The sequence below is a fragment of the Chamaea fasciata genome, unplaced genomic scaffold (genome assembly GCF_029207755.1).
Source record: "Chamaea fasciata isolate MVZ Bird 193981 ecotype frontalis unplaced genomic scaffold, bChaFas1.0.hap1 SCAF_3, whole genome shotgun sequence".
Classification (NCBI taxonomy): domain Eukaryota; kingdom Metazoa; phylum Chordata; class Aves; order Passeriformes; family Sylviidae; genus Chamaea; species Chamaea fasciata.
The window spans coordinates 2,192,964-2,218,048 of NW_027094088.1; the positions used below are offsets into that span (position 1 = coordinate 2,192,964).

General features: G+C 46.9%; 1 protein-coding gene across 2 annotated transcripts; it reads right to left on the minus strand.

The window, feature by feature from the left end:
- Positions 1–7,035: 7,035 nt before the first annotated feature.
- LOC136287567 (uncharacterized) lies at positions 7,036–21,735 on the minus strand. Of its 2 annotated transcripts, XM_066180350.1 has the most exons (10): positions 21,657–21,735; positions 20,436–20,574; positions 15,698–15,785; positions 14,305–14,416; positions 13,555–13,699; positions 12,242–12,355; positions 11,477–11,621; positions 10,604–10,752; positions 9,701–9,840; positions 7,036–8,339 (listed from the first exon to the last, which is right to left on the minus strand). In XM_066180350.1, exons 4-10 carry the CDS (start codon positions 14,408–14,410, stop codon positions 8,218–8,220), a joined length of 921 nt encoding a protein of 306 aa, XP_066036447.1. In that variant the 5' UTR covers positions 14,411–14,416; positions 15,698–15,785; positions 20,436–20,574; positions 21,657–21,735; the 3' UTR covers positions 7,036–8,217. The 2 variants fall into 2 exon arrangements, with proteins under 2 accessions (XP_066036447.1, XP_066036448.1); XM_066180351.1 differs by lacking the exons at positions 20,436–20,574; positions 21,657–21,735 and having other exon boundaries at positions 15,698–15,954.
- Between the last annotated feature and the right edge of the window lie 3,350 nt (positions 21,736–25,085).

Genomic DNA, 25,085 nt, shown 5'->3' on the forward strand with positions numbered 1-25,085 from the left:
TCTCAGACGTGGCGTTTTGGGGCACTGCCACCCTCCCGAACTTCACTGGAATAATTTCAGCGTAGCAAAATAATCAGGCCCAGCCTTGAAGACACCTCAAGCCGCATCACTGGTGCCCACGGGGGAACGAGATCGTTTCACAACATTTCAGGGAGATGTTTCTTCAGGAGAAATATTTCTGAGTATTCCCTGAGTTGGCCACATTTTTCATGCATCCTCTTAAAGCCTTGGCACGTCCAGGCCTCTTAAAAAATTATTTCCTGGACATGCAGAAGAGAAACAAACAGAACTTGGGAACCACAATCAGAGTTTCAGGCTCTGATGTCACTTAGCCTTGCCCAGCCACCAGGTTCAGCCCAGAGCAGATCCTGGGATCTGGTGCCGAGCATGGATAATGCCTGCTCACCGCAGGTGCTGTTCCAGAAGGTGAAAACCCAGCACTGCTTTGATTTGTGATCAGCCAGTGTTGAAAGACAAGGAAAACGACGGAGGAGAAGAGCTGCCTTTCTGGCAGAGGAGGGAAAGGGAAAAAAAAAAAGATTATTTTTTCACCATCTGAGTTGAAGTAATTTCCCTGACCATCTCCATCCCAGGGCTGTGGAAGCCAGCTGCTCCAGTCCTGCCTCACACCGAGTGAATTTGCCTTTCGAGAGACCTCTTTTTTTTTTGCCTTTTGAAGATCAAGAGGTTTATAGAGGGGTGTGAGGAGATGAGTGATGAGGAAACACCCTTTAGGAGCCTGCTGGGGCCAGTGAGAAGCCCAGCCCTTTGTGCCAAGCCTTGCAACTTCGGAGAGGCCCAACCACTTCTGCATCTGGACAGCATCAGTGGGAGAGGGAGAGAAATGGAAGCTCCTTTTTCCCCTCCCCGTGGGGTTTCTCTGATGGACACATCAAAGGCAACACCATGGGGAGCCCCACAAGTGGGTCTCATCCTAGAGACGCTCCGGGACCTTCCCAACGTGGACTCTCTTTATCCCAGTCCTGCTGGGAGTTGTTTTTGTGCCCTCAGGCACTGGGCAGCCCCGTGGGCCGCCTGAGCTGCTGGAGTTGTTGCCTGCAACACATCTGCAACCCCTGCATGGGCGGGAGCAAGGCATTTTTAAACTTAAGCACTGGAGCCGTTTTGGTGGGGATAAGTTCACCCCTCAAGAGCTTGAGTTTCGTGTAGCGTGCAGGACACCTCCTGCTGCTCCCTTCCTCCCATTTAACAGAGTGAAACTCATTAATATTAAAAAAAAAAAAAAAAAAAACAAAGACCAAAAACCCCATCTCTCTGCACCCTCATGCCAGATGAAATCGTCTCAGCTGACTGCAGCAGGCTCCCTGCAGCCGGCAGTGGATGTGCCTACGTGCCGGTTGCCCTCAGCATCCAGAGCGCGGATTTAAAACTTGGCCGGGTCTTAGCTCAGGATTCTTTGGAGTGATGCTTCGGGCGCACGCCCCAGGGCCTGGGCTGCGAATCCTGGCTGCTTAAGAGCAGCCCGTTTGTAGCTCTGCCTGGTTTATTCCCTCGGGGGAAGCCCCAGGGACGGGTTTTCGGGCAGAAAACGGGCTGGTGAGCAGGGCTGGCATCCCACGCGGGGACACGGCCACCGCACCTGAGCGAGGTCACCAGGACAGCTCAGCAGCGCAAAGGGCGGTGTCGTGGGCGGGTTTGGGGTTGGCTTTCTCGCTTTGTCTCAGCTTCTCCCTGCCCAAGCTGATAACGTGCACTCAAAAACTTGCTGCAGAGTGCAAAGAAATCCACGAGCAGTCACGGCTGGCTCCGCAGGGTTTGGGTTTGCTGCAGGATCAGGCAGCAGCTGCTGGTTGACATCAGTGTCGCCACTGCCACCGCGGGCTGCAGCAGCTCCAGCGCTGGGGACACCTCAGCCTGGTATGAGACCAAACTTCCCAAAGGGCAGCCGGGATCCTCCCTTGCCCTCGGGCTGGAATTGGGGCGGGAGCATCACATCTCCCTCCTCCACGCCGTGCCGGTGCTGGAAGAAAAGAGAAAAAAGATCCGCAGGAGTCCTGACCTCATTCCTACCCTGCCTGCATTTGTTTTGTGGCGATGCTGTGATAATTCTCGAGCGCTTCCTTCGCATTTTCCCAGCCAGGCACCAACATCACTGCCATCAGCCCGTCTCCTTGTCTCTGCAGGAGTGTCCTCAAGGAGCACCTTTGCATTTGGCTGAACAAGATGTTCTTGTCTCAGGAACCACAACAGTGGGTTTGTTGTTTCTTTTTTTATTATTTTTTTTTCTTTTCCTGGTTTTCCACCCATCCTATTAAACCACACTGGCAGCTTTTCTTCCTGCTATTTTGAGCAGGATCCCTTCCTCTGGCTGGTGTTTTGTGGACAGTGTGTCCAACATTTTCTGTAATCTTTTGGTCAGGTGAGCTCCAGGTTGGAGAGGTGGTGCTCCTGATGGAGTGACAATGTGAAGAGATCCATAAATCCAGCATCTCAAATAAAATTGGGCGCTGTCTTCCCAAGGAGATGTCAGGAGCATCCAAAGGTTTGGTGCATCAGGGTGGGAGCGTGCCTGGTGTGCAAGGGCCTGTCCTGGGTATCAAGGAGCCACCAGAAAAATGCCTCATGGAACACCTCCAGCTGCTTCAGCAGGGACGGAGGACACGTGCAGCCCTAAGCCACGACTTCTCCCTTGCTGCTGGCACACGGTGGGTGTCTCCTCGGGATTTCTGCTCTTCCCTTAGCGTGTCTGTGACGAGCTTCTGTCTGAAGGGACTTTTCTTACTCCTGGAGGGAACCTTCTCGTGCCAAGGGTGGTAGGATTGGGCAGAAACACATTTGCAAGGGGAAAGGCACCCCATAAACACGGGGTCTCCCAGGAGGCTGCATTTTGGCCCAGACCACAAAAGAACATCATCACGCAGGTGTTTTGTCCGTGGCATTTTTAACGGGCCTAAGGTGAAGCATTCGGACAAGGAAACCCAGCCTCTGGCTCCCGAGCTGCTCTGACACAGCTCTCAGATGTCTTTGCTCAATCCCTGTGCTCCTCTCTCAGCCCTGAGACCATTTCACAGCAAAATATTCCTCTATTCCGTCCCCGCGAAACAGGTGGCAAAATACGCCTTGCCACCAGGGTAAGCAATGGCAACCACAGGCACAAACACAATTAATTTTTTTCCCCTCTCTTGGATAAAAACATGTCATGGACCACATACTTTCCAGTAATGTCCTTTTTTTTTTTTTTTTAAGCTCATGTTTTCTACTAGAACAGCGTTGAGACAACCCAAGTTACCAGCGAATGTCACTGTCACTTCCAGCACTCCCATCCTGAGCAGGCAGCATCCCTCCTTGATTAAACGTCACGTTTTACCAGCTTCTTGGCCAAAGGCCTTCAAGACCCTTGCCTCCCAAAGAGGAGGGAGAAAACACAACATCTCTGCGTGGCTCTTCAAGGCTTTGGAGTCAAATTTTCCAGCGGGGGAAGGCCCATGGTGCTATCACACGTTCTGAGCAGTGTCCCAGCTCTGCTGGGAGCAGGGTCAGGCTCTGGGGCTGCTCCAGCATTTTTTCCCACATGTTCAGCCCGTGCATGAGTCCTTCCCCATCCCCTGAGCCTTTGCTGAGATGCCTTTGGCAGAGGGAGTTGAGCTGATCTCCCGACGCGGGGCTGTCCCGGCAGATAAAATAAATATTTAGCTGCAAAACATCTAACAGTTTTCAAAGAGCCCGGGATGGCCCAGCGTGTTTAGGCTGTGTGCATAGCAAAGGGAGCTCTGCTGCCTTTAATCATCCTCCTATGCCTTCCAGGCTTTTATCTGGGGTTCTTCACAGCCCTCCACCGAGAGGTTTGTCTTGTTCATCTCTGCATCACAGATAAGGAAATGGAGGGCTGGGCTTGGGGTGCCACGTTTCCAGCCACCTTTCTTTGAGTTTCCCCTCCAAGGCCAGTGCTCCTCCAACGAGATGACTTGAGAAGTGTTTTCCTCTTTCCGTGTTTTCCTCTTTCCGCGTTTTCCTCCTTCTGGTGGTGGTGGTGGCCCTTGTGGCTGGTGCCACTTGTGCCCATCTCTCAGCAGCAGTGCCTGTGTCCCCCCCTTGCCCCTGGATGCAGCCAGGAGGATGGCTTTGCAAACTGAATTGCAGATGAAAAGCAAGTCCTCTTTGATTTTCTCTTGAATCGAATTTCTCCTATGGTGCTTTACATCGTGGAGCAGCACCTCTTCTCTCCAGCAGGCTCGGCTTTATTTATTTATTACTCCATTTCACGGATGCTTTAATATAAAGTGATGAGTCCTGAGGGTAGCATTAAGCCAGGAACAAATTAGGCTGTAACACAATGTCTCCTCTGCCTGGGTGCTCTGGTTTTTTGGGGAGCCCAGCAGGAGAGGCTCCTGCCTGGACTCTGCCTGAGCTCTGTGACCACGAGCATCACGAGGGGGTGCAGTGTTCTGGGGCTGTTCAGGGGCCAGCCGAGTCCTAAGGCAAGAAATGAAGCGTGGTTTTCTCTGAAAGCTGTGTGGGCTTTAATGAGAGCCTGACCCAGGGCCTTAAAACCTCATTTAAAAAAAAAAAAAAAAGAATTCCATTTAAATTAACACATTTGCTCTCCCGGTCCAAATGCATATTTCCCTTGCCCCCACAACTTCTCCCATACCGCATTCTTTTGAGTCAGATTTTCACAGGAACTTTTACTTAAAACAAACAGCCTAGCAGCCTCAGAAATATTAAAAAGAAAAAAATCAACCCAGCCAATACATCCCCGTGGAAAACTTGTAATAAACTGATGGGTCATTCTCAGATGGAAGCTGCCCCAGTCTGGGGAAGGAGCATCCCCACACATCCCCAGACATGGGACTGAAGTTGTCTACCCAGTGGTGTTTTATAGATCACTCTGCTTTTCCCTATTTTCCTGGTTAGCCACAGAGGGAATGCCTGCAGAGGATGAGAAGTGTAAAACCCATTTCTTTTTTTGTCCTGGGAACCTCAAAGCCATGGCTGGCTTTGCCAGCCCCATCCATCCTCCAACCCCATGGGTCCAGAGACCTTGGGTCCCATCCCAGCCTGGGCTACGAGGCACATGAACATTTTCAGAATCAGCTCCTCACAAACTGAACTAATTTTTTCAGGCCTTGCCTTCTTCAGGCCACCAGCTTTCCAAGAAATTTTAAATCCTGTAAAATTCACTCAAATCCCATAATCCCCCATGGAAACAAAGGTTGGGCTGATTTTTTTTTTTTTTTTTTGCTAAAAGGTTGGCAGCCCTCCAGCTTTCTGAAATGCAGCTCTGCCCAAAGGAAAATCTTTTGTGGGGAAAATCATGTGCGGGTGGTTTTGGGAAGACAAGTCAAAATAAAGCATTTCAGGGGAAAAAAAAAAAAAAAGCCTTTAAAAATAGTCTTGAAGCTATCTTTATCCCCAAATCTGGAAGAGGAAGGGTCACACTTATTTTTCATCTGTTTTCTCCCCTGCCCACTGAAAGAGAAAGGGGCAGGTGGTTCATTTTTAGGCTCCCCTTCCTGCTGCAGATGCACGAAAAGCCGTTTTCCCCAAAGCTGGCTGGAGTTCCGTGTGCTGGGACAGCTGTGGGAACCTCCTGTCAGCACCAGCTATGGGGAAAAAAGGCTTGGAGAGGGTTTTGGAGACCAGGATACTATTTTTGGGTGGCCAAAGGAGGGTTGGGGGTAACTCAGCATTATCATTGCAGGGCAGTCATCGGGGCCTTCCTCACGGGGAGGTCTGCAAAGGTTAAACGGGGGCTGCCGCAGCACCTCATCAGAAAAGGGGCTTTGAGTCTCTCCCGCTGCTGGTTTTGGAGTGGTGAGGGCAGGGGGAAGGGGATCACATCCCTGAGCTGCTCCTCAGCCCTGGGGAGCATGGATGGGCAGGGAGGAATCTCACTCCCTGATGCCATTGCTCTTCCCAAACCCTTCATCATCTCCTGGGAGTGCAAGGAGCAGAGCAGCACCAAGCACAGTAGCTTTAGAGGCAGGAGGGTGTTTTAAGTTTTACTCCTTTCCTATTATTCCCGGTGCATGGTTTTCCTTTACTGCTGCCAGGTGTGGAAATGCCTGGGTGAGGACGGCTGCCAACACCCCAAATTCTTGTTCCGAAGTGGCAGGGGCCAGGTAAGAGCCTGGCACTTGGAGGTGAAGCACAGCATCATTTGGGGCACCCCTCCAATGACTTCTGCCCTCCCTCAGCTCCAAAAACAGCTTTTGGCAATCCCCCAGTCTACCTTCTCCTTTACCACCCCAAATAACTGTCCATCATGAAGCAACCCCTCAGTTTTTAGTGTCCGCCTCGTCCAGCCCACGACACATGGCACCAACAACCTCCCTTCCTGGAGAAACAGCCCCTCTGCTGCCCAGCTTTAACCACCAGTGGGAGGACTTGGATTTTCCTGACAGCTTCGGTGCCTCTGTAGCAGCCCGTGAGATTGTTCACCCTTGCCTGTGCTTTTTGAGCCCTTCGGAGGTTTCTGAGACACGACTTCCCTTTGCAAAAGCCCTGCCAGCTCTCCCCAGATAATTAATTGCATTCTTTGATACGTTTTCTGGTCATTTGGCCGGCACAAACATAAGGTCCAGACACCAAGAAACCCCCTGAAGGCTTTTTTTTTTTTTTTTTTTTAATGTCCTGTGGAAAAGCAGTGCAGCTGCCCCAGTCCAGGAGCTGTGTGCCGTGCTCTTGATGGGGAGGATGCAAAACCTCCCCATGCATCAACTACTGCACAACCTCACAGCAGCTTCTCACCTTGCCTGGACCCCTTAATCCCCATGCCAGTGGATTTAATACCCCTGTATTAAAGAAGGCAGCTTATGGAGAGGCTGCTGGGAATTTATTAGCTGGGCTCTTCAGAGGCAGAGCTTATAAAATAGAAACCTAATGAACGGCGTGCTGGACAAAGGAGTTTAAATCAAACCTAGCAATCTACATCCTCCAGCTCTTCACCTGAGCATCAGTGGAAGCAGCTACATCCCTGAGATCCCAGCCAGGGACCAAAGTCACTCTGGAACCCTGGGCATGAGTGAGGTGGGAGCCAGGACAGTTGCTTTAGATGATTGACAGAGTCAGTGGCAGAGTGGTGGAATTAGCTGATTTATTTGAATTTTTAAAAAAAAAAAAAAAAACACACCAGAATGATGAGAGGAATTGCATTATGCTGCTTTTGGTTTTTGCTGAATGCAAATGGTAGCACATGTTATTTTAGAATTTAGCTTTGTTAATAGCACTGCAAGATGCTCAGCATCTGAAAGCACCTTCCTCTGCAAAGGCTTTCCAGACACCTGTGAAGCACCACCAGCTCTTGATTAGGCACAGGGAGGAGAGGCAGTGGTCCAAAAATTCAGTCAATCCAGTTTTAGGCTACCTAACCCCAACTGAGGAGTGGTGAAGCCACATGAGAAAGAACTGATCCAGGATGAACCCGCTCTACCGGTTTGATTTTTCATCTTTTTTTTATTATTATTATTATTATTTTTTAACCAGGCTTCCTTTGAAGCGTCAGGCTTCACCCCAGATCAGGTACCAGCTCATCTGTACATCTAACCTCCTTCCAGACCAGCCACAAACCCTCCCCCAGTGAGAGGCATCCTGGCAGCCCAAGCAGTGCACAGCTCAGAGGAGTGGCGTCAAAAACCTTCAGTCACTCCCTCTGCCCCCTCGGATATCAAACATCAGAGCTGGCACTGCAAAGGCAGATATCCAATTGTAGTGTCTGCTCCTGTCAGGCTGAGGAGAAGCAGGGAAAGGAGCAGTGGCTGCCCGCAGGAGATCTGCTGACAGCACCAGGGCTTGGGGATGCTCAGCACCGATGGCCGAAGGGAATGAGAGACCTCCCACTGCTCCCCTGGAATCCCAGGGACAGTTCACTTGGATCTGCACTTCAAGGAAAGTGAGCTACCCGGGGAAGAACCAGAACAACTGTGTGTTCAAGCCTGCTGGGTGCCTGCTGGCAGCCCTCCTTGCACTGGAAGGAGAAGAGAACCACAGCCCAGGCACCACAATGCTGCACAAGGCTGCCCAGGACCTTTTCCTGAACTTTTCCAGGGTAAAACCAAAGGAATTCAAGGCAGGGTTGTGAGCAGCTGATCCCAGAGAATGTGGGAGCAGGACACACTTGCAGACACGAGAAACCTGCATTTGGAAAGGAGAATGAGAGAGAAAAGCACAAGGAAATCGATAGAGGAAGGAAGGACCAGCACATGCCCAATTCTTTTTTTCTCCCTGACAGGTATCAGCCACAATGTGCCAAAGGTCTCAGGCCACTGTGCCTGAAGGCCCTCGGGATTCTGATCCTTCCAGGGGTCTCTTCCAGTGTCTCCATGTGACCAGCCCCAGCCGAACAGCAAAGATCAAGCAAGTCAGTGACAGCAGAACAACTGGGGAAAACAAAAATACAGAAGCATGTTAAAACATAAAAAAAAAAAAAAAAAAAGACAGTGCCTCTTGTTATATTTAGCTCCCAGAACAGGGGGTATTCAGGGAAGGAGAAAAAAAAAACACCACAACTGTCTGTGCAGGATCCATCATCCCCAGAGTTGTATCTCCCAGAGTTTTACTGCTATACAGTGAAATTTGCCCAATGCTTCCAGGTCGAGGAATGTCTAAAAAAAGGAGAGGGCTGCCTGGACACAGGAGTTGAAATGCATTACATTAACAAAATACTCCAAGAATAGTTGAACTATATAAAGAAACATGTACTAGTTTGGGAAAAGCACATTCTGGTCCTACCAGCCAAACAAGCTGAACCACAAAGAATGGAGTTTTGCTGGTAGGAAATGTACCTAGTGCAGGAACAGAGCTGCCTGCCAGAGACCACAAACACCTCCACACTCCTGCTGGCCACAACCATCAGGAGAAGAGCCTCCAGTGCCCCCATGGCTGTGGCAGTCAAGCTTCGCCAAGTCCTGCTGGGTGCTCTGAGACACGACCAGGCTCCAGCTGCGCTCACAGCAAAGGGAACTGCACTGGAGCAGCTCCAGTGGTGATGCCAGTCCAGAATTTAGCTTTATCCCCTGGTATGCGGCAGTGGGAAGGCTGGAGGGTGGGAACATGCTCCCTTCTGCTGACCCCGTGGTGGGAATGGGCATCCCAAACTGCTTCAGCAGGATTCAGAGTTCACACGGCGGCTCAGTCCCTTTCGTGCCAGCATGAAACTGCTCATAATGGTACGGCTTCTGCCAGACTGTGATTGTACAGAATTTGGACAGCTTAAGCCCTTTCGCCATGGATGACTACACTCAACTCTGCTACAGTGGCTGGCAGCAACCAGATAATCCCAGGAAAACTTGTTAAGGCTAGCCTGAGCTCTGCACAGGAGAGGAGCAGGGGTGTGCACTGTGAAGCCCTCCGTGGGTCAGGAGCTCCTGCGCTGCTCCAGTATCCCCAACAAAACAGGGCGAATGGAAGTCCACAGCCTTCATCCCAGCCCTGCTTTTCCTTTTCCCTGCCCCACATCAGCTGGAGGAGCCAAGTGGGTGATGGAGGATTGCAGGATAAATACATTGCACTGGGAAGTGAGCTTGAGACAACACCACAAGGTTTGGGTTCAGCCCCAAGGCTCGTGGGCAGTGATTTCTGCTCTGCTCTTTCCTTAGCCAAATGAATACCTTCAAATACACCCCTAGCTCTGCTTTTAACAAACAAACCTTTCCAAGTGGCAAGCCTCTCTGCCGTCAATACAGGGGAAGCATGAGAAAGTGTTCACGGGCCTGCTTTTACAGGAGTTAGAAAGACTCACCTATAAAAACGTCGTTGGTGTGCGGAGATGAAAATGAGCCGTTCCTGCACGCACTGCCAGCCAGAGCTGCTATGACCACTGGGTACACTGTGAGGTTATAGCGGACGTACTTGTCCAGAAAGTAGTTTTCTAGGTAAAACCTGTGAAGGAAAAGAGTGACCAGAGTAAAAATTTTTCTCTGTGTATTTTTTTCCGTTCCCTAAGAAAGGAATTAGACAGAGAACGGAGGGGGGTTTTGTGGGCCAGCTGGGACAAGAGTCCAAAAATATTTCATTTACTAGTATTCAAACAAAAAATATTATTTAAAATATTATTTAAAATCTTATTATTTAAAATAAATATTATTATTTAAAATATTATTATTTAAAACATTATTTTTTTAAATGATCATTTAAAATTATTACGAAAACATTATTTAAAATTATTTATAAAATATTGCTCGAAAATTATGATTGAGAATTATGATTGAAAATTATGATTGAAAATTATTATTTGAAATTATTATTTGAAAATTATTATTAAGACATTATTTTAAATTATTTTAACATTATCATTTGAAAATTATTATTTTAAAATGATGTTTTAAGGTAAGTTTGGGGGGAAAATCAAGCCACGTTTCCTATGGTTTCTGTTACCACACCCTCACCTGTAAACCTAAGGCAGGTTGGGCTCACGCAAGTGACAAAAACACGTTCCAGGCCCACAGTGCTTATTGGCATTGCTGAGGGCAGGGGATGAAAGCTCTGCCCAGACTCCCAGTTCCTCTGCCAGGAATTACGACAGAGGCCTTTCTACTGGTGTCGGGAGAGGGACAAGTGAAGAGCGAATTGAAACAATCGTCACCACTGGTGCAGGGTGGAGAGGGTTTCAGAGGCTCGGTGGGCACCCTTGGGGTCGCTTTACCATATCACCAGGCCCAGAGCCAGGATGCTGAGGGCAGCAGTGGTCGCTTTCTCATCGGGCACGTCCCACTTGTAGATGAGCACGACGGCGAAGTTGAGCAGCGTGGCGATGCTGGTCCACGTCAGGTACAGAGCCAGCCCGTTCTGCACCTGCCACGCAGCACAGCAAGGGGACAAGAGTGACACACAGCTCGGCTCTGCTTGTCCTTGTGATGCCTTAAGATTTAGCTTTCATGGTTTTCAGATTCTGTGCTGCCCAGGGGTGCAGCCCTGAGCCTCATATTAAGTGCTGGTGAGCTCTCTGCACACAGCAGGGACACAAAACAAATCCTTCTCCTGCTGCGCACCAAGGACAACTCTCAGCCCCAAAAGCACAAACAAGGGTGGGCTGGAGGGAGGAACAAGAAGGATGGGACCTCACAGCCTGGAGCTGGAACTGGACAATTAAACCCCAACGTGCAAAAGGACCAAAACTTATAAAAATGTAAGACCTTGTGACCTGTCAGCTATTTTGTGACCATTTTGTGTCCACCTTGGGTGTAGCCCTGGCCAGGCCCTGTCCTGGAAAAGTCCCTCAACACAGAGAAAAGGTGAAGCCTTGGGCACCCGAGGGGCCTCAGAAATCCAGGCCAGCAGTGTTATGCTGGTGTTCCAGGAAGCGCAAAGAGCAGAGCTCCCAGTTTATGCCAAGAGCTGTAGATGCCTTTTTCCAGTTCCTTTCGCAAGGAACTTTTCTTTGCAGGGCAGAAATCTTTCCTTAGCTGTGTTCTACCACTGGATCCTTCACTCCGACACCTCCAGCACCGCGCAGAGGTTGAGGTTTGGTTTTTTTTTAACCATTTCCCCGCAGCACAGGTCCTCAAAAGCCACCTACCAGAATGCGGATGAGCCAGAGCTCAGCCTTGTGACCCTTCTCAAACCACGAGGAATGGATGCTCAGGGCTCGGTGGGAAACAAACAGGGAGGCACACGTGGTGAGGCAGAGGACTGCCAGGAACACCAGGGCTGGAAGGAGGAATCTAGGACATAGAACAGGTACACACACACACAGTGGACATCACATTATTCTCAGCGGTGTCACAACGCCCTGATTTGTAGTTTTAGTGTTTGGCCTTTACTGGCTTTAAGTCGATCAGCCTTTAATAAAGGCAACCACCACACACAGCCCTCATTTTGACAGGCTGCTGTTGCTGTTTGACTCTGTTAATCGTGAAGTTGTTTTCCTGGCTGCAAGTGATTTCTTCACCCCTTGACAGTGGTGCTCTCACAAGCCCTTAATGTGACCATCGTTATGGAAACAATCCAAGGCAAGGAGCTTGACTGCTTTAATGAAGAGAGGCACGGCTCCTGTCTCACCTGTGGGGGTAAAAATGTAGAAGAGCAGCAGCTTTGAGGAGATCTTAGACTTTGAGGAGACCTTAGACTTCAGTGACCAATCTTTCTCATGGGCAAGATGACAACATAATGGAAAAACACCCAAACTTTTATGAAGGCTAAGCCTGGCATAGGGTTTTACAGGTGTGATTAAGTGTTCACACACAGAGGAAGGAAAAACACAGAGGGGAAGAAAAAAGAAGAAGAGTACTGGGGTGATCCCATCAAGAGTGTTAGAAAGTGTTTGTAACAGGAAACAACTTACTCTCGGTCCCACAGGAAGAGCCATCCAACATTGAGGCCATTATTCAGACACCACGCCACATAAAAAGGTGTTGGCAGCAAGTCTGGCTTTATGAAGACATATCCAAGTTCATTCCTGCCAGGAAAAAAAGTGGGTATGGAGAAAGGAAAACAATGCCTGCATCGACCAAACCAACCTGTCCGGCCTCATTTTCCTTATATTAGGAGGAATTTTACATTGGAATTAAACATTTTGCCTTGAAGCAGACCGTTTCTCCTCTGTGTCCTTCTCTGATACCACACAGCAATTCCTGTGGCTTTCCCTTTGAGGCAGTTATTGATCTCATAGCCCCAGGAAAACTTTCCAGCCCAGTTCAACAAACCAAGAGACCCCCCCCAGTGCTGGTCGGTTGATCTCCAAGAGAAAGAAAACTCAAAGCATTAGCTCCATAATCCATTGCTTTTGTCCCTGTGGATATCCAGGTACTGGAGAAATCTGTCAGATTCTCCAAATCACTAGAAATGAAGACTCACAGAGGAGTTTGCACACTTTGACACCTGTCCACACTTTAGAGGAGTTCATGCACACCTCCAAACTTCTTCCCAGCTTTGGATGCTGGACATAAGAGATGCTTCAGCCACAGAGCTTCAGCATGTCATGTCAAGATAAACGGCAATTTATCTTTTCTTCTGTTAGAGCTGGGATTAAATGCTCAAGAGACGGTGTTTGTGTTCAGACTCAGTTGTTTATTAATTCTTATCTATAGTACAGTCTCACAAGCTGTGAGTTCTAGCTAACGAAGTGAAAAATGGCTCTCTCTCTATCTCTTTACAAGGCTTTTTAAGAATAAACTCTCCAATTATGAAATGACACCTGAATTATTTTTACTTTTAACCCAATAACCAACGACCCATGGCCTGCAGTGCAGATTTTTCTACCCAATTACAAAATGCCATGGAGAAGAAGGTGAAAAAGAAGGACTCAGCCTAAAAACCTAAAACCTCCATCTTGCTTTATATCTCTTACTATAGTCTAAAACCTTTAAGTTTTGCACCCTGTGCTATCACACACGTCTATCCAAACCCCACACCCACAGTCCCAGTGCTGTCACTCAGTTTTGGGAGCCTTTTCCACGGGCTCAGGCCCAATGCAGTGTTTGCTGGGGGGTCAGTGCCTGTGAGCACAGAAAGCCTGGAATTCCCAGTGCCCAGGGCTCCAACACATTGGCTCTTGCTAAAAACCCCTGAAAGGGAGGTAAGAGACTGAGCTGCTCCAAAAGGGAAGAGTCACTGTCCCTTCTCATTTACGCAGTGAACAGTAAATAGGGAAAATACCTTCGACAGATCCCTGACAAGGCGTAGAGAAGCCAGACAAGCTGCCAGGAGTAGATGACATTCCAGATGAGGAAAGTCCAGCCCGCTGGTGTGAAATCAGTGCTGTACTTGGCCGAGATGTTTCCAGGGGTTGTCCTGAACACACCTGCACCAGGTGGTGAATGTTATTGCAGGCAAATGTGCTGTTACTGCTGATTTTGGTCAACTTTCAGTCTTCCTCCCCACCTCAGTGGGTTCAAGGATGATGAGAGCATGCCCGTGGTGAACACCAGCCACGTGCTGCAGTTGGTTTTGACATCCATTATGGGATCACTGTCCCGTATTGGGAACACTGGGCACCTTCCCTCTCACACAGAACCAGAAAAACCAGCTGTCTGCGGAACCTAGAGGAGAGCATGACGGCTGCTCCTGGCAGATTCAGCCAGGCAGTGTTCAAACACAGCACCACTGTCATCTGCAAAGCCACAGGGGCAGCCTGAACACCTTCCACCAGGGATACAAGGGTGTGAAAAGACTGCCTTTCAACCACCACTAGATCCAGGCTCACCGGGGACATTTACCGGGATTTCAAGGGGCTGGATACGGTTCAGGCATTTGGTTCTAACACCTGGAGGATGCACCAGCTACTTCCACCTTCCACAGAACAAGGTGCGAGGCAGCAAGCACATCTATCCCATCTAAGCCACCTTGTATCATTGCTTGATATAAAGTTTGAAACCCACCTCTGAATGAAAAAAAAATTTGCTTTACCTTTGAAAGTCCCTGTGGCATTTCCAGCATTCATTACCACCATGACAATGAAAGTAGCCAGGGACAGAAACATCACCAAAATCTTCAACTTATGCAGAGCATCCATCTTACCCTGAAACACATTAGAGATATTGTTGGCTTGTCCTAAAGGAAGCCTGGATTTGTTCCACATCCCAGAGGCTGTTTCAGAAATAATGTTGCAAATCCACAAATTTTAGCTGCCAACTTTTAGTTGTGGGGTTTTGATTAGAACTGAAGAGGTCTTTGCATGGGCTAAGGAGCATCTTATAGAGAACTTTATAGACTGTAAAATCCACATTCTACAATTTTTCAAGGTTCGTAAGTAATGACTTAAGCTTTCCCGAGTGATTTCCATTAGCCCAGCTTTTATTCTATCCCAGAAAAGTTCAGTGCCACCTCCAAGAGTAAGCACACGTGCACCCAGCTATAGGCAACAGCTTTATTTCTCCTCACAGCTCAGCACTTGAGCTGCTTTCTCTCTACAGTGGCACTTCAATGCTTTCCAGGGTTGCCAGGAGTAACAATTGAGTTGTTTCACATTGCTCAGTCTTGAACAATAACTTCCAGTTCCCATTTCAGTGGATTGTTTTATAGTTCCAGGCTTTGTTCACAGAACTCGCTGCATCCAGACACGTCACAAGGAAGTGGGAAGGGAAATTCTGTTTTCTGAGAATCCATACATGTTTTTCTTTTTTTCCCTTCTCAGTTCTATCTTAACAGGAAAAACCCACCCTTTTAAGAAACAAAAATTAAAATCCTATGTGGATGAATGCAAGATATGAAATCCCAACTAGATTTATGTCAGTCAAATCGCAGAACAACGCGTTGCCTTCAACAGATACACTGGATTAGCCACTGCTGGAAAGGAAAATCCACTATTGCACCATTGTGTTGTACTGTTTGTATTGTACTGTTAGAGATATCGTTTCTGGCTCAGGAAATAACTGTCATGCAGATTTCTGAAAGCCATGAAAACATAGGAGAAAAATATCACTGTGCACTTGTCAGTGATCAAGGAAAGAATATAAGAATGGGACATTTGCCTGCTCCAAACCAGTACCTGGGGCTAAGCGGTCCTGTGATCTCCCTGTCGGGCCAGAACTCTGTCCCATAGCCCTGTAGTTGACTTCAGCCTCACATTTCTTTTTCATTAGCATATTTGGAAGAACCTTGATTGCACAGCTCCAGAGAAACCCATGTTTGCTTGTGGAAGTCCAGGAGGAAAGCCTCATTAAACAGGTCAATAGTTGCACCGGTGTCTCTCACCTCCTGCCTCCCTCTAACTCCCTGCCTGCAATAAACGTCTGCCACGTTTCCTGCCTGCAGTCTCCAGCCACAAACACCCATTAGAAGAATCAGAAATGTTACTCACAGGAATCCACACAGGCTTTATGGCAGCGTTTCACAGCTGTGGGTTCAGCTACAGGCAGCGCCGGGGAGTCTCCGCCTCCTCACCTAACCTAAAGAGATTTCGTACAACTCTCAGCAGATTAATAATCACTAATTATTAAAATAAAAACTCACAGAAGTTAGACACGCTTTCTGTCTGTGTGCTGCTGCAGCCTCCCATTGGCTAAAGCCTCCCAAAAACAAGCACTTATGCAAGAGAAATGTGATTACTTAACCAAAGCCTTTTATAACAGCCAGACATTTCGTATAGCATTGCATGTTCCCGGCTTGTTGGCAGACACAAGTTAATGACTGCATGCTCTGGGCTCTCGCTTCCTTTGTCCTCCTCCAGCCCTGCCAGGAGGAGGGAAACTGAGCACTGAATCCAAAATATTGCATCTCAAAATCTTCCTGAGCGGGAGATGCTGGCAGGGGATGCTGGAGAAACAGGCTGGATTTGGGGTTTGGGGAAGATGGAGATAAAAATGGGCTCCAACAACCCCCCTGCCATGGGCAGGGACACTTTCCACTTGACCAGGTTGCTCAAAGCCCCATCCAGCCTGGCTTTAAATATTACCAGAGATGAACGCACAGATGTCACACACAGAACCACGGAATAGGTTGGAAAAGATCCAGTCTAACCGTAAACAACATAAATCCATAGTCTGGATCCTGCGAGGAACTTCAGATCTTCCTGCAGCCCCAGATGGAGATTAGGTCATGAGTAAAGTTTTGTTCTTTGATCCAGAAAAGGCTCCTGCCCCTCAATGCAAGCCCACCCCACAGCAGCAAGGCAAGCCATGCAAGCTGATCAGCCTCTGCCTGCCACAGTCTCACCACATCCACTCCTTTCATTCTTATATTTCTGCTCGTTTCCTCTCAAACTTAAACTTCTACAGCCGATTTAAAATATTCTCCAGCACCAAAATGTTATTTACCTTGTGCAGCCACAGTGGTTACCAAGCAGACAGCGTGTAAAACACAAAGGCAGTGAATTAACTAGCACCTATCTTCACCCCTTGGAAACAACATCATGGGACTGGGAGTTAACTAACCCAGCTGGAGCTTCCTTGGCCATGGAGACAGGGGTGGAAAGCCCTATCCTATAGCCCAATCCTACGTGAACATGGATTTGCCAGCTGTGGAAAGTGCAGGGCAGCCAGCCAGCACCGCTGCTGTCTATTTATCAGCGTAGGTGTGAGGTCCACCCTTTGGAGGCATTCTGAGGTCCACCCTTTGGAGGTATTCTGATGTGGAAACCAGTGGTTTAGGTACGATTATTTCTCATCATCCAGATAACATCTTGTGCTCTACACACGGATCAAAAACAAGAGCTGCTTGTGCATAGCGTGTTCTTGGAAGAAAACAAGGGCCTGAGCTCACAGCATGGTGGAATCGGCATTTTTCTCTCTTTTTTTCACTTTGTGAATCCCCCAGAACACCTCTGTCCGAGGAAAGTGCCTTCAAGCCACAAGTTTATAAGCACTTGTTGAAACAAGCGTGTGTTGAAATAGGAGCACAACTAATACAAACACTGTACGGCCTCTCCTCCTAGTAGGTTAAAATCTGCAATGCACCTTTTTCCACACTGGAGCATGTCTTATTTATGGCACTCTTTTATATCTATCTATCTATCTATCTATCTATCTATCTATCTATCTATATATCTGTATCTATATCTATATCTCTATCTATCTATCTATCTATCTAACTATTATTTAAAATAATTATTTATGCATTTAAATAATATAAAAATTATATTAAAATGTTTTTTAAAATAACATGCTTTTAAAATTATAAACATATAAATTATATTTTCAAATCTTATAAAAATAGAAAATTATATATAAATACAATGTATCGTATATAAAATATAATATTATGTATTGTGTATTATATATTGTGTATTATATATTGTGTAATATATAATATGTTATATATTATATATTATATATTATATATTATATATTATATATTATATATTATATATTATATATTATATATTATATAATACCTATTATCTATTTTCTATTAGATATTAAATATTATTTATATATACATATGTCTTATACATATATGTATATATATTTTTATATATAGGCATATATATGTCTTTACTCATCAGATATTCAAAATGACCCCAGCATGATGTCAGACATTACATCTTCATCCAACAAAAGGGTGGCCTGAAATCCTGCACTGAACACGGGCTACTTTCTCACACGTGTGCCTGTTAAACACAGCTGGCCAGCCAGGTCCATGCTGGCCTGAATCAAGGGAAAGTTCTGCAGGCAGGAAACATTGGACAAGTGGAAAAAACAAAATCCCACCCACCTCCCCCCTCCACAGACACCTTGCTGTCCCGTGTTCTTGTTGGTTATTCCCTAATGCATCTCCTGTAGCAGTGAGACAACTGGAAGAAATGCCACCACAGTGGTGGCCTTGTCCTCTGGCCACACTCTGTAACCCAGGCAGAAAGTTAAACCCACGTTCTGGGTTTCAGAAGGCTCTGGGTGGTTTTTTTTCAGAATAAATCACGACACAGGCCTTGGATAAAATATTCAAAGTTATTTTGTCGTGCAGCTCTATAAAAATCCCCTCAAGTACGTTCGTAAAACACAGAGCAATGTACTTAGTGCTTGCAAAGTTATTAAAATTGAACGTCCCTTGCTCCACTAGGCTGCACAGCATTCCCAAAAGTGGGAATGCTCAGGACAGCTACAGCTTCAAGATGCAAGAGTTATACTCAAAGGAAGCTCTTATGGAAAGGCCCTACCTTTCTATAGTGTATCTTCTCTGAGAGAACTTTTAAGCTGATTTCTTTTACAGGGTTTAAATATCTTTGCTGGCGTGTTGAGTAAATAAAATTGTATTGTCAGAGGAGTGGAAAATGCAGTCATATTAATTTCAGGCAGGAAACGGCTGCTAATGTTTGTATGCACAAAGAGAAGCACGATACAATCCATGTTTACAAGAGGATGGGTCTTGAAATCCAGATATGCTGCTGAGCTAAATCACTGGAACCAATTCCATGATGGTGGTTGGTACTTTTCAAGACTTGAATCAAATATAAGTTTGTATTCACCTGGCTCATGATAGAGAAGAAGAAAATTGTAGCCCTGGTTCCGTGCCTGAGGAGTTTTAGTTTTCTGAAATTCTTTTCCCAGGGAATTTTCTGTAAACAGGAGAAATGTTTTTGTAAACTGTAACTTTGTTATTCATTCCTTTTCCTAGGAGGGACTTCTCCTTGCTGTCCCTCTGCTCTGACCAATGTGAGTGAAGAGGTTTTGCCTTTGTGTCACCAACCAAATTGGTCTGTGTAAAACAGTACGAAAGGGAGAAACACCCCAAAAAGAGAGGAGTCATTTTCAGCCTTCTGAATCTCGGAGTCTGTGTCGTTGTGGTGTCAAACAGCGTCAAAGAAAATAAATAGGAAAAAGAAAGCTGCTTTTCAAGGAGAGACCCACCATGCCCATCCCTGCCCAAGCACACTCTCTGCAGCACCAAGATGTGCTCCACCAGCAGCAGGGCACCTCAGACACCAGCAGAGCACTGGCTGCACTGGGACCACAGCCCCACTGTCACTCCCCTGTGCACTGGAAAGCCAGGTAAGAATTTACAAGGTGATGAGCTAGCACGAGCAGACCTTGTGCTGCTATTAATGCCTTGCTGACAAGAGGAAGATCCTCCATTAAAAAAAAAAAAACCTCAACATGAATCCTCCTGCTAGTAGCTGAAATAAAACATTATGAGCACAGACAGTTTGAGTCCCAGAACAGAAAGCGGAAGCCAATTGCTTTCTACCTAGAGGTGCCCCTGTGGAGGCTCTGTCCTCGAAATAAACTCATTTTGCACTGTGCAGCAACTGAGAAAAGTTCATCTGTGGGCAGCTCACCCACCTAACGGCACACACTGTCATCAGCAGGAAACTCCAGAAAGCAGAGCCCCAGAAACACCTCCCCAGCAAGGCAGGAGCTCAGATATTACCATCAATCTGCCAGAGAATTCTGTCCCCAGCAGCAGCAATGATGGGTTTAAGTCCTAAAGATATTCTGCACACTCGGTGCTCCAGTTTAATCCTTTAGAGCCACTTGCTTTAACTGCAGGCTTTCCCAGTGCGTTGGGCAAGTTGGCACCCACGAGTCAGTGACCTCTTTGGAAATCATTTTCAGGCCAAGTTCAGCAAGTGTTGACAACCAAATGTACTAATCTTCTAATAACAGCTCAAGCATCCTAATCCTGCAGTGGGTTAATCTGGGTGCCCTCAATGCCAGGGATTTGCCTTCCCTTGCTGCTGGAAGGGATGGGATTTGGCTGTGCACATTAGGATGGGCACACAGTGAAGAGGATCTGTGTTAGCAATCCCCTTTGGGTATTTTAAGAAGGAAAATCATCTGCTTTTTATTGTTGGAGAGCAGAACAGATCCACCCTTTGGCAGCAGGGAAACATCCCTACTTTTGGGGGAGCAAGAAGAGTAAGGAACTCACTACACTCATACTTTCAACCAGACTTCAAGCTGCCATGCCAAAAATCATTGACTGATCTCCAAATCTTTCCATTGAACTCTAGATTTAGGACATTATTGCAAACATTGAAGTAACTCAAACGAAGCCCTGCCAGCTCTTGTGAGAGAAAGAGGGTAAAAGACAATGCAGTTCTTCTTCTAAACTCAACTTCCATGAAGTAATAAAAAACATTACCCCCAGATGTTCTCACTTACCGGTTAAGGACTGGTGAGTTTGCCTTCTTCAAAGGCAATGAATTGCCTTCTTCTCCAGTGTGTGGCAGGCAGCATCCACAGCATCGGATCAGGAGCAGGAAGGCACAAAGAACAAGAAACTCACCTTCAAACAGGACGGCTGTGAAGAGATGAGGAAAACAGCAATGAACAAAGACACATTTACATTGGCTGGATGCATTCAATTTATGAACTTCTTAATTGCATAAAGGTCGTTTTATTCAATCCCATGGCGTTGCTGTTGCTCACAGGGATCTCCCATGTCCTCCCCCACCACTGAAGGAATGACAAAACCCAGGAGCATTCATTCAGCACCCTGTTTGCTCAGTGCCACTTCTCTATCCTTATTGATTTTAGAGAACACACGCACATTATTCTCCTGGATACCTCATCATTATCACCAGGGAATGCTGCGCAAGCAGTTTGTTGTTTCCCTCCCCACAATTCCACGAGAAAAGCGAAAGCCAGCCCCTTGCATTGGCAGCAGTGGAGCTGTCTCTAAGCCCTCACTGGGGCTTGGGGGTGGCTGTTTTTGCAGAGCTCACCGAGACAGATAGGAAGGGAGGAAAAGCACCTGGACAGTGGTCAGAGCACGAGTTTTTCTTTCTTCTGTGGGAGCAGAGAGCTGCCTTCATTTATAGCTGCAGCATCCAGGTCAGCCAGAGCCTCTCATGCAGAAAGCTTGCTTGAGAGGTAACTCGGGTGGCCTGATTTTCTTTATGGTGCTTTTTTTTTTTTTTTTTTTTTTTTTTTGTGGCACTTTATATGCTTCAGTGCAGTGGTGTCACCTATAATTGGCAGCATTCAACGCACCCCTCAAGCTGAGCATTTAGAAAATGAGAAACTTTTGGATGGCAGCAGCTTTCCTACAAGAGGGCAGCATGAAGATTAAACAGGGGACTTCCATTCACAGCAGCTGAGCGCCTCACTTTCGTAGGAATACTCCTTTAACGTAGCAACTTTGCAATCTAATTATCTAGGTGTTTTTTAAAGGCAACTGGGGTTCACATAAAATGTCATAATATGGATATAGATCACCTCCTACACGAACTATTAGCAGAACGAGAATATTCAGTCTCATTACAGTGGGAAATTACAGGAACAAAACTCACCTTAGAGGTGGGGAAGGTGATTTTTTTTTTAATTAAAAAGATGCCAGTAAGTTTGTCCTGCCCACTCCCACTCTCCCATCAACATACTCACATGCACAGGACTGTATGCATCGATCTGCTCAGGATCAGCCAAGCGCAGCAGGAAGCGTGTAGGGTAACACCACCACTCCATTGCTTCTCTGGGATGGGCTCCTCCTCCTTTCTGTCTGCATCTTTTATACCCTTCAGCAGTGGATGTGATGATCTTGATCTCCCTTCAAGAGTTTCAGGCAAAACTGAGTCTTTTGTTACCCTTATCTGGGCATTTCACCCTCTCTCTGCCGTGGGTCATCATCTTGTCACCTTATCTCTAAGGCTCCAGTTTGGGGTTTGTCCTCTGGTTATTTATTTGCATGAAACGCTTGCCCGTGGTTCTGCAGCAATTAATACATGCCACTCCTTTAACCCTTCATCTGCTGGTTTTCCTCTTGTCTTCGACCAGGCGTTTCCATTCACATCAGTGTTGGTATTTCTGCTAAAAACCTCCACGGCAAGCAGGTCTTAACCACGTGAGATCCTTGCACCATTTGGAAGTTGTTAACTTCCTGTGAACCAGGGCAGGGAACGACTTTGGCAACGAATTACGCTGCTTCTGGTCGGCCATACAGAAAGGCAGAGGTTGAAAATATCGGTGTGCTGTGGGAAATTTTAGGCAGCAGTCCCTTTAAGTGTTTATTTTGTTTTTATGTTACCTCACAAGCTTCATTCACCCTCCTTCCCACATCCCTTATCCTTGCTTCTCCCTCTGCTCATCAGTCTCATTCTCAGTATTCCATACAATTGCTCCCATCCCCTTTCCCTTAGAGGAAACACCACTTTCCAAAGGCTGGCTTCTGCCAACGTCGACCCTCTCCTCTCCCACAAGGATGTGCAGAAGTATTTTCAGACCTATAACTCAACAGGATCATTTGGCTGCTTCCTTTTTGAACACACTCCGCGTTCATCTTCCAGACAAATTTGCAGGCAGCCTTTCAGGACATGGAAGTGTTCAAATACTGAAAAAAAAAAAAAAAATTATTTCAGACAGAAATTTAAGGCGAACCATCGGTTCCCTTCTAAACTTAGTCAAAACCATCGAGACTTCTTGTACTGTAACTTCACAGAAACAAACCAAGCCCGGGGCAAGAAAGAAACAATGGAAAACAGCAGCAACAAGGGAAAACCACAGCCAAAGTGGGAATTCTGGTGAAGTCAGAAGAGAAAAAAGGGAGCTCCAGCAGGAAGAATAAGGAAGCCATAACGGCAAACAATGGAGTGATTTTTGCCTGCAGTAAACGCAGATTACTGCAGATACGTGCATGCACACCCATGTACCCAGATCCTCACTTTGCAGCCTCCCCAGAATCGGGCAGTAGGGTGTTTTTATTCCTTCAAGCTGGAGAGCAGGTATGTCCATGGAAAACCAGCTGAGCACAAGGGCTTTACATCTCAAGAAGGTGAAAGGCAGTTTCTCACAGAAGATTTTTTCAGCACACGAATGTTTCCAGGCCCTGCCACCCATCACTGGAGGCCTGCCTGCTCCTGCTGATGCAGATGAGGACCTACCCCCAGTGCAGCTGGTGATTTGGACCTGGGGTGCCTTATCTTGTCCTTTGGCTTGTTCTTTGGAGGGACTGGAATCCTTTCCTTGGGCAATGTAGAATATTAGAACTGTTTAGGCTGGAAAAGACCTCTAAGATCATCGAGGCCAAATGTTAACCCAGCACCAAACCTTGTTTCCGAGTGCCACATCTACACATCTTTTAAATCCATCCAGGGGTGGTGACTCCACCAATTCTCTGGCTATGCCAGGGCTGGGCAATGCTTTCAATGAAGAAATGTTTCCCAGTATCCAATCTAAAGCTCAGAGCATCAGAAGCATCCGGGAAGGTCAGAAGCAAGATCAGCCACCTCTTTCAAAAACGATCAGCAGCAGATTGATGAGGACTGAGCTCCCACAAGTGTCAGAAAAAACGAGTAAGAGTCCAAACCCTGTGCGCATCAGAGAGGTGCCTCTTAACATATTTCCCACGTATTTCCAAGCCTTGTGTTGTCTTAGCCCAAACACCCTTCAGGGTTATCACGGTGCTGCTTTTTGCAACCCAACCATCAAAGCAGTGTCCGCCCTTCCTCCTTTTCCTCCTTCCTACTAATTAATTTTTTTTTTTTAAGTGAAACTCACGGTGTTAGCAGTTTTGATCTGGCTATTCTGTCGAGGCTTGTCTGCAGTCAGAATCCACAAAGCCTTGGCAGTGCCATCACTGTGAGCTCGCTGTCATGCCCGGGAAGCCAGCTGAACTATCAGCTCTCGGGATAATAGGACAAAATCCCTTCCTCCTGCATTACAGCTTCCAGATGTGTGTAAGTGCCACCAGCACGGGGTTTTGGCAGTCTCACAGACAGAGGCACCTCACTGGCACGTAGAGTGAGCCATGCAAGGCCAGTCAGCCCCCACCCCTCTCTCATCAGCTTTAGAAGCTCAGACACAAGCTGAGGCATATCATGACTCATTTTGTTTGAAAGTTTGTACAAGTGACTGAGTCAGGTCCGACAGATAAACACAGGATCGTTCTCACCAGTGTATTTTTTTATTTTTAAAGACCCTGGTTATTACTGCAAAAGAGGTTATTTATAGGCTACATAATCTGCCTGTCTGCCGCATGACCCTGCAAAGCTCCTGTGTTAAAACACCAGCACTGAGACCCACTTTGAAAAGCTCACCTGCTGAACCAAGGAGAACCAGGGCTCGTGCCAATTGCTGAAAGACTTGCTCTGGCCGCGGATACCTCCACACAGCCCACCAACCATGTGAGAAGCAGAACGCAGGAATTTCACTTTCAAAAATCAGGAAATGCACACCGAAAGGAGCAAACTCAAACAGCAAAGGTTTTGGGGGTTTTCTTTTGGCTTTTTTTCCGCCGACATAAAACCATCCACGCCTTACATGCAGGGCGGGTTTTCTTAAGTGGGTTTGAACCACAACAACCCCAGTGTTATCCTTCCTAATACCTTCATCCTCTGTGGCAAGTGCAGATCAAACCTAGCTGCTGCAGCAGCAAAACAGACTAATAACAACAAGATCCATCATTCATTTCCATGAAAGGACTGTCAAGGCTGGATCACATTATATCAGTGGAGGCTGTAAATCTCGTATTTTACTCCCCATGAAAAGAGCCCTTTCCCAATCAGAGCAAGCTGCTGAGCCAGAGATGTGCTCTCGAGGCATGAGAGTGCTCTGCAGAAACACATCTGTCACTTGGCAGTGTTCACCTGAAAGGAGAGCCCTGGGTGATACGGCACAGAAGTGAAAGCTTTTTTTTTTTTTTTCCTGCAACATGCTGTACAACAGAAAGTGAAAGTGTCTGAAAGAAGAGAATTTCAGCTTTGCTGGGGGAAGAGGCATCGTGAGCACCTCATAAAACTCCAAATATTAAAAGCCATTATGCTGTGCTCACATGCTAAGTACACCACGCTGAAGAAGGTCCATTTCCAAAGGCTGCTC

Excerpts from the sequence above, each read along its gene's own strand:
- LOC136287567 (XM_066180350.1), bottom strand. The coding sequence starts at position 14,410 with ATGGATGCTCTGCATAAGTTGAAGATTTTGGTGATGTTTCTGTCCCTG. Across the intron at positions 12,356-13,554 it reads TTGTCAGGGATCTGTCGAAG|GAATGAACTTGGATATGTCT; the intron begins GTATTTTCCCTA and ends TTTTCCTGGCAG. Across the intron at positions 9,841-10,603 it reads GCTCTGGGCCTGGTGATATG|GTTTTACCTAGAAAACTACT; the intron begins GTAAAGCGACCC and ends TTTCCTTCACAG.